General features: G+C 33.8%; 1 protein-coding gene across 5 annotated transcripts; it reads right to left on the bottom strand.

Annotated features, from left to right (window-relative positions):
• Positions 1 to 1,501: 1,501 nt before the first annotated feature.
• On the bottom strand, positions 1,502 to 8,719 carry LOC110715387 (homeobox protein ATH1-like). Of its 5 annotated transcripts, XM_021893967.1 has the most exons (6): positions 7,936 to 8,719; positions 4,864 to 4,986; positions 3,606 to 4,787; positions 3,150 to 3,496; positions 2,123 to 2,183; positions 1,502 to 1,982 (listed from the first exon to the last, which is right to left on the bottom strand). In XM_021893967.1, exons 3-6 carry the CDS (start codon positions 4,683 to 4,685, stop codon positions 1,803 to 1,805), a joined length of 1,668 nt encoding a protein of 555 aa, XP_021749659.1. In that variant the 5' UTR covers positions 4,686 to 4,787; positions 4,864 to 4,986; positions 7,936 to 8,719; the 3' UTR covers positions 1,502 to 1,802. The 5 variants fall into 5 exon arrangements, with proteins under 5 accessions (XP_021749659.1, XP_021749655.1, XP_021749657.1 ...); XM_021893963.1 differs by lacking the exon at positions 4,864 to 4,986 and having other exon boundaries at positions 3,606 to 4,863; XM_021893965.1 differs by having other exon boundaries at positions 3,606 to 4,986.
• Positions 8,720 to 9,170: the final 451 nt, after the last annotated feature.

Below are 9,170 nucleotides of genomic sequence, written 5' to 3' on the forward strand. Positions count from 1 at the left end.
TACAAATTTTTTTGGTAGTGGAAAAAAAGAGGAGTGTTAAAGGTAAAAGTATAAAATTGTCCATGTGATTGTAGACATAAACCGTAGAATCAAATATTAAAAAGTAAGGGTATGTAGGGTATTTGTAGTTTGAATACAACTATTTGTTTTTCTAAAACGGATATGGTGCAATATTTGTAAAACTTTCTTAAAAGGCAAGTGGTGTAATATTTAAAAAGATTGCTCTGTGTATCCTAGTGGTTTTAAAAAATACACCATATACCCCTGAAAAGTTTTAAATGCACCGTACATCCCTAAAGTTTGTTAGAAAAATGCACCAAATACCTTGATCATCTAACAAGGGCACATATCATTGACTTATCAAACTAAAATCATACCCACACACTGATTCCCTTTAAGTAATTTATATTTATGCAGTAAAACCACCTAAAAGCATAAATTACATCAAAAATTGAACTCCTTCGATCATTCTAAATCCTAAACTTTTGGGCGTTAGAATTTGATTTACTAATTAAGTTTACTTAATAATTAAATGGTTTAGCATTATAGTAGCATTACACTGTAATAATTTACTAAAATTTGATGCTTAGGGGGTCTCAATCCAACAAAATTAACATTTGTTATGAGTTTAGGGGTATTTGGTGCATTTTTTTTACAAACCTCCGAGTTACACGGTGCATTTTTTAAAACCTCAAAGATACACGGAACAATTTCCATATTTAAAAAACGGAGAAAGTAGTTTGATTGCTCCAAAAAAAAAAAAAACATATATTTTGAGATAAGGTTTTAGAGAATAATTTAATTTCAACAAGTCGAGAAAGATTCAAATTGTTAATGTGACGCTATGTACAATAACGTTTCGAACATACTTAATTCATTAATTGTATGCAATTGGGACGTACAGATAAGCTCTGCGTAACAATTAAAATTATGAGTTTAAGCAAAAAAAAAAAAAAAAAAAAAAAAAAAAACCATTAAAATAATGAGAACACATCTTAAATTTCGGAAATTCCACAATGCCGAATCCCGAAGGCCAGAATTAGGACTTAAAACCTTATTAGGAAGAATGTAAGAATATTCCAACAAGTATCCTTGATTCTTCATGTTGGGAAGCATAAATTCCATCAAAAGCAAAGAAAAATGCCCACTAGTTAAGAAAATAAGATCTTATTGTAATATGCTGTTGATGACTCAGAAACAATAGAATAAAATTCCCACCCTTTTTGCAAATTATTAGCATTGTTTGTCACTTCTTTAAGCATATAATGGTCATGTAAATCCAAAATTTGGAATTCCGCAATTATGTGAATATGACGTGATAAGCTATTGGCAGCTTGTTGGCAATAGAATACTTTAAAAGATATTTTTAGGATATTCTTTAATTGATTGTGTATATAGTTATACATGTACCAAATTTAATATTTAATGACTTGTTAATTCGTTATACGTCTTTCTATAGGTATACACGAGTGTATAATAGAATTTGCAAACATCCTTTTAATCATCAAATTCGAAAGATTTTTATAACCACCACGTAATTTAAAATTCCATTACAAAATTACCAAAATGTGATTCTCAGATTCTAACCCAAATGCTAATCAAGACAACCCACAGCCAAAGAAAGCTGGCAAAATTGTAGCAACCCAGGAAGTAGTGAAGTCCTCAAATAAGCATTTATGTACAATTGCATTAATCTTCTACGCAATAGCTAATACTATATACTTACTATATAAACATATGTAATTTATATTCATATTCACCTTACCAAGTAGCTAAGCCTACCAGTAACTGCACTGCCTTTTTTAATTGCTGAATCTCTGATCGTAGTCGTAGATCCTTAATTGGCTTCTGCTATTGTTACTACTATTGCTGGTTCCTTCATCGTTTTGTTGACTTGCCTTTTTCTTTTTTATTTCTGCACACATATCTTCAACAAGAGGCTTCCAGAGACGAACACGGGCATTGATGAACCAATTCGAAACCTGTTATGATCACATATAAACTATGTTATTACATACTGAAGTAACAATGAAAATGTAGAGCATGATATTTGCATCAGTTGTGCGTTTCAGATGCGTGCTAAAACTTTGCACTCGAGATTATAAGAAGAATATTATTATACCTGGCTTCTTGTTAATCCACTTTTGATAGCAAGCAAGTGCTTCTCTGCATCTTTAGGATACCTGAAAACCATCAGAATTCAGACTTTTATTTTCCCTACTCAGAATGTTTAGAACCATACTACAATCGAGGTCAACAAATTTAAGCATAACTAAGCCAAATCAATATGGTTATGCATACGAAATGACTTATAACAGAAGATCAGTTTCAAAGTAAAATTGTCGAACCAAAACATGCAGCATCTGCAGTTGAACTTCAGATATTGCATGGGAAAGATTATCATTAGCAAGATTGTCATGAAAATATTAACGAACTAAAGAAAACGCAAGACATTATAATTTGTATTGATAGGGCATAAGAAGTAGGTTTAATCCTGAGAACGATATCTCATTATCAGAACCCTTCACTGTTTGTCCGTTTCTTCCAATTCAGTTCACCAGGAATCAGGAAGGCATGACAAAAGAATACTTCTTCTTGAAGGTGTGATTGAACAATCAGAATAGTCAATTACTACTATAATAAACAAGAAACACTTTTTCGAGAAATTTGATCAGTAAGAATCTAATATGTTTTCCTCACAGGATGTTTGATATGGACTACTATGAATCTGGAATGGTGTTATTCACACTCGGAATAAGGTGATTTCAGAGGCATCAAAGTTTTCGGTTTTCCTAGCTATGCTCAGATGTTACAAAAAGGTAACCTTTGACACTTGAAATGGACTTTTCTACTCAAAAATTGAGATGTTCTACGAGTAATAGTACACTTTATTCACTCTAAATTATCTCATATTGGTAGTGCCTTCAAAGCTGCTAGCTGTGAAAATTGATAAGCAGAAGGTTTAAAAAATAAATTCAATCAATCGGAGAAGTGATGCAGTGTTAAGCTATAATTGAACTCTAGTAGATAACTCCAAGAAATAGTTCCTAATTCTGTCACTGCTGAAACCAAACCATAAATAATGTGTACTCAAGAGGAAAACAGGCCAATTTCAATCCATGAACATATAGAAGTTAAAAAACACTCACGGGTGTAAAAAGTTGTCAAACATCCAGGCCCGTAATACTGAAACAGATCTCTCTGGCAAGCCTCTCTGAGGTCTCCACAGTTGATCTTTTCTCTTCAATTGCTGGATCGCCCACTGCTTATGAATGAAAGATTTGTCAATGGTTATCCCACTTTCTCGTGCACTTCCATTTTCCATTCCCATTGCTAGAATTTGATTGCTAATTCTCTCTCTCAGATTTTTGTAGAAGAATGAGATTGTTTGAAGGGCAAAACAAGAATGTAATTGAGGGTCCAGTTCAGTTGCAGCATGGAATGCAGATATTACCATGTGTATCTCATCTAAGCAGCGGTTATACCGATCATCCACCTGCAAGATACAAATGTGAAAAATTAGACATGTTGGCCAAGGCGCCAAGCCAAGAAAGCACAGAGAAGCATAAGGTAATGATTATATATAGGCAGTGTTGACGGCCTACCATTTGTAGCAGAGCTAACATCTGTGACCTCTTTGAACTTCCGGCTGGAACTTCAAATAATCCAGCATTGTCATGAAACTCGTTGGTATTCTTGAATGAAGCCCCCGGATCAATGAAGTTGTTTGAAGAGAAAGGATGATTTGAACTAGAGTTCACTAAACTTTTATCGCCTTTATAACTGGTCTTGTCTAAATTGTCAAGTGAATAACTTGAGACTTCTGAAAGAATTTGCTGCAGCACAGAAACATATCTCGAGCCAGATGTTACTGGTGGGAACTGGACAGGCCTATTTTTAGAAGTGCTTCCAAGGGAGAGCTCCTTGCTGCGATGAGATTTGCATTCAGAACCTAACCTAGTTTGAGACTGAGAACTGTTAATAGCATCAGAGCAACTCAAGTCCGAGGGAAGAGACGGCCCACAAGTAGCAAGACTCAGAGAGAGCTCATTATGAGATCTAGAGGTTCCATAAGGATGACTTGTGCAAACATGTGTGGAGCTTGGCATTACCCACTCATTATTGGCAACTAGACTTCCATTGAATCGTATCGGTTCCAGTTCAGAAGTTGATGGTCTCCAGTGCATTTCTTGCTGCATCAGAAATCTGTTATGGTCCCATTTGTCATTTACATCACCAAACAAACCATCATAGCCACTGTTATTCGGGATGGAGGAACTTGAGGCATAGGAGCAGCCACCTGAGAACATTGCTCTTAGAGATTCATATGAAACCTCTTGTTCAAGAGAAATTATTGAATTGTTCACGTCATTGTTGAGTCCATTTCTGGTGGCTATAATGTTGGGTAATGAACCAGAAGTAAACGAGGCGTCTCCCAAGCAACGATCTTCATAATTGAAGTTACCTCGGTTTATTAATCCATCATAGCTGACAGTTTTATCAGCATGCATATCTTTAAAGGATTGCCCTTGCAAAGATGGAAGTCCAAGCATGCCATCATTCTGGGTGTGCAGTTGAAAGAAAGCAGTTCGAAAATGCGACTCTGACAATGATTGAGGCATTCCATCAATGACTGAAGGTATACAGCTGGGAAGATCTAACTGCATATGTGGTTCACTCTCCATGATCTTCAACCAGTAAATCTTTCAGATTATTGCAACAAACAAATTAGGCATTCACGTCACCAGATAGACAGCGTCATGGTTCACCACCCATGTTTGGTAAACCTGTGTGCCGGTATCAGCTCAGGTCAATCATAAATCATCTTCAGAGATTATAGACTTGCAAATTTCATTAATTTACCTGAAAATAAGACCATTTCATACACTATCATGATAGTACAATTGCGGCTTTATACGAGCCCTGAAGAATGGAACTTGGGAAACATCACCATTAGCAGGCAACGCAGCCATTGTAACTGTCTAGCTACGATTTTTTAGGAATATGAAACATGAGTTCAATGTAAATTGATTCAACACCATATTGAATAACGCATAAGATAGCACAACTACATCTATGAACACGAGGTATGTTGAATATGTATTCATTACAGAAATCAACATGTAGATTCATTAGTTGATTTTGTATTCATTACACAAGCATATCTATAAATAAGAGGTATCCCCCAAACAATAACAGATTAGCTATGAGAGACAACAACATATAACTCCCAATTGTCATTGACAACTCAGTCTTCTTGAGTCACTTAATATGCTGGAGCAGGACACAAACAAGACTATGCTTGATTTAGTTGTAGTATTTCTAAGATGGTAGCACTACAACCATTTTGCACACAGCTAGTTTGGCAATTGGCAAATCAAGCCTTCAGAAGAACTTGTTCGCTATTCACCTCAAAGCCTCAAAGCAACACTACATGACATCTCCAAGTAAATTTCCTCCCTTTCCTAATTATGTACCTAACATGAATAAAGAGGAACACAACCGTCTTTGAAAGAATTTCCACAACTCGGTCTCTCGGAGATCCTCACAAAATAAAACGAAGTTACAAAAACACCTCCAAGGTTAGCATAACCATAGTTGTACAGTGTTTGGATAGAGAAAGGGGAGGCAACGGAAGGGGTGGGAAAGGAAAGAATGATGAGTTTTCCTTCCAAATCTCTCCATTGTTGGAGAGATCAAGTTCTTACATTTTAATCCCTCTATTTTTCTCCCCTCCAATTCCCTTCTTTCCTCATTTGCTATTCAAATGAAAAAATTTTCATCCCTCCATTTCCCTTCCCTCTCTTTCCCTCCATTTCCTTCAATCTAAACAATGCATTATGGGGTGTTTGTACAATAAGTGGGAATGACAATAGAATGTTGGAAGTTTTAAATACCATGTTTGCTCATTACGAAGGAAACAACGAGTAGGATTAGGATTAAAAGGATCCCTATACCAATCAACTACAAAAGAATGGAACAAGTACTAAAGCTTGGGAATTCAAGTGTAAAGTCTATAGCAATCAATTTCACAATCATCCTCCCCCTCATTGACATAATCTCTAAGGATAAGGGTAAACATAACAATCTCTAAGGATAAGGGTAAACATATCACACAATAGTAGCAATGCATAAGAAATTTTCATTATTTTCCTTCATTCCTAAGGTTAAATTATTCTCTTTTTTTTTCCCTTTCATCTCTAGAGCATTCTATCAAGCAAACAATACAAAGACGAAAACACAACACTTAAAACTTTTTTTTACAGAGTTGGCTTATCTACCATATCTAAATTGTAACACTAAAATATATAAGCAGACTTCTAAACCCCATAACCACCCAAAATTTGCATCAATTGAAAGAAGATGTATGCGAGGCTCGAATCCATTCGAAGTGGGACAGCCAATGAACATATAATAACAATTCAACAACAACAAGAGCATCAAATGTGCATAGGTTCTAGTAAGTGAAATATGATGGATTCATATGAAACACTCATTCTAAATTTCTAACATGTCAATAAAAAATTACAAGTATATCACTCTAATTTTTAGTAAAATACAGTTATCCTCAAGTTTGTAAGGCAACAGTAAAACCGTCAAAAATTGAAGGCAACGTATTTTCTTAGAATGAATTAATATGCATCTTTTACACAGGATCAAGTCAAGCTACTAAATGTGCCACTAAAAGGCAAGATAACAAGAATTACAAAAAATAAACATCTGAAACAGAGAATTTTTAAAAGCAACAGGCATTTTAAGAAAGTTCAAGTTACAAATGTCATAAGATAAAAGTTTAGCTCATATTATATACAGGGTAAGTATTACTTAAAATAAAGTTGGCATCAAATCATGAACACTAAAGTAAAAGAAAATCATATACAAAAAGAACTAACCTTTCTTTATAGTTCTTCTTAAGAGCAATTAAAAAACATCTCAACTTTTGCCACTCAAAAACTATGCCAAAAGTAAACAAAACAATGAAGAGGATCAAGAATATTCAAGCCACCAAATGACCCAAATGTAAGTAAGACTTGATTGATTTTACAACCAAATCTAAAAAAACCTCAGAAAATGAAGTGAAGGATTTGAAATGAGTGTTGAGAGTTCCTTTTTATATTGGATAGAAAAATTATTATAGCCCTTCCCAAATGTGTTTCCTAAGGACTACCCAAAACAAGAAATCATTGGTTGCTTCTTTTCCCTCCAACAGTGCTACAATTATAAATTTTTAATAATTCTAAAGGAAAGTGCCACTTGTGCAATAGTTCCCCTTTTGACAATATTACAATACCCTAAGGGCCTCAACTCTAGGTCGGATTAGTCAGAATCTAATAAGTTTCGGATTATTAGGTATCTTAGCGGCTTATTGCCCTAATTAAAAACAAGTATTTTATAAATAGTAAAATGAAAAAAGGAATGGGAATGGGATTTCTCCCTTTGACAATACTTTCGACTCGAATTTAGATTAGTCAGAGTTTAGTAAGCGGTGGAATACAAAGTAGTTTTGAACCTGAATTCGAACTGAGGGAAGGGAATAGTAAAATGAAAAATGAAACAGGAAATGGGTTTTTTTTTTTTTTTTCCTTTTCCACTTGACTTTGAAGAATCAAACAACCCAACTGAATTAAAAAGCAAAAATCCAAATAATTTTTCACAGAAATTACTACTGTAGTACACTATTCAAAGTAAAAAAAAAAAAAAAAAAAACACAAGTGTAAGTCCAAAATAAAGGAAACCCATTTCAGAGAACCAAATTAAAAGAAGGAATATTGCATATATAGTGTCAAAAAATTTCCATGAAAAAAATTAATTTAAAGGGTAAATGGACCCATAATTCAGGATAAAGAAAAGAAGAACAACCACACACGTAACACAATTGCAAAAAACAACAACCAAAAAATCTAAAAAATCAGAGAATTTGGAGAGAGAAATTACATTACTTGGTGCAGTTCCACTCATTTCTTTTGCAGGTTAAAGAGGGTCCCATTTTTTTTTTTTTTTATTTTTTTTTTTTTTTTTTTGGGATTGATTTCTCTTTTTATCCTGATCATGAGTCTAAATTATCTGGGTCACTGCAATTATAATGATGATCAAAATTTATAGCTGGATTCTTTCACTTTCTGATCAAAGTCTTCTGTTCATGGCAGAGGATTTTTCTTTTTTTTTTTTTTTTTTTTTTTTTTTTGGGTTTGTGAATTATAAAAAGGGAAAAAAGTAAGATACTTTATAGACCCATTTAGAGACAAAATCCTTGAGCTCATGTGAATGAGAAAGATGAGTAAAATTTTGGATTTTTGGGGTTTTCAGGAGGTTTTGAAATGTGGTACCAGGGTTTTAGGTACTGGGTTTTTTAGAGGGAAAGATGATGAAATAAAACAGAGTACCTCTGTCTTTTGAACTTTTGGGTGTTTGCCTTTTTTATTATTATTAGGGGGAACGTATCATCATTAACATCTATACGCTATGCCAATTTAATTTACGTAAATTTTTGTACTCACATTCAATCTTGAACACTTTATATTACTCCATACCCGATTAGATGATTACTCATACAGTCATACTTATTATGGACTAAGATTAATCAAATCATAGTTAGGTCGTGTTTTTTTTAGGGCAGGACTTGATTTTAGTTCATATCAATCCAATTTGGTTCATTTTTTCACTTTAATTCAATTCAAAAGAACATGGTCTTAATGTAGTTATCAATGACTTACTGGGTCTTGGTCTAATTGAAAAGACTTAAGGCTTGTGATCCGACCATGAGGCTTGAACTATATAATCATATGACTATACGAGTTATAAGACATACTTCAACTTATGACTCGTCACGTTATAGAAGTTAACTCAGTCTATTGAAAATAACTATTGGATTTGTAATTCGGGATTGATAGCCAAGTTTTATTAACATTTATAATTACAAGAAGTTCTGATAAGTCCTAAGTGAATTCATAATTGGGCATTTGGGCTTGCTGCCAATTTCTTGTTTTTGGTTTAGAATTTCACAAGTAGTATGTATGAGAAAGTAACAAATCAGACTTGTTCATCTATGTGTCCAAAAGGCAACACGTTGTAGATACATTTCATCACCCTAAATTTCGACATTTCGTATATATAATTACTCTTTTTTTTTTTTTTTTTTTTAAGATTTGTATATATCATTACTCATTACC

The sequence above is a fragment of the Chenopodium quinoa genome, unplaced genomic scaffold (assembly GCF_001683475.1).
Source record: "Chenopodium quinoa cultivar QQ74 unplaced genomic scaffold, ASM168347v1, whole genome shotgun sequence".
In the NCBI taxonomy this organism is placed as follows: domain Eukaryota; kingdom Viridiplantae; phylum Streptophyta; class Magnoliopsida; order Caryophyllales; family Amaranthaceae; genus Chenopodium; species Chenopodium quinoa.

Coding starts and splice junctions, on each gene's coding strand:
- LOC110715387 (XM_021893963.1), bottom strand. CDS start 4,685: ATGGAGAGTGAACCACATATGCAGTTAGATCTTCCCAGCTGTATACCT. Junction 3,497..3,605: donor TGTTAGCTCTGCTACAAATG/GTAGGCCGTCAA, acceptor TGTATCTTGCAG/GTGGATGATCGGTATAACCG. Junction 1,983..2,122: donor GTGGATTAACAAGAAGCCAG/GTATAATAATAT, acceptor TGATCATAACAG/GTTTCGAATTGGTTCATCAA.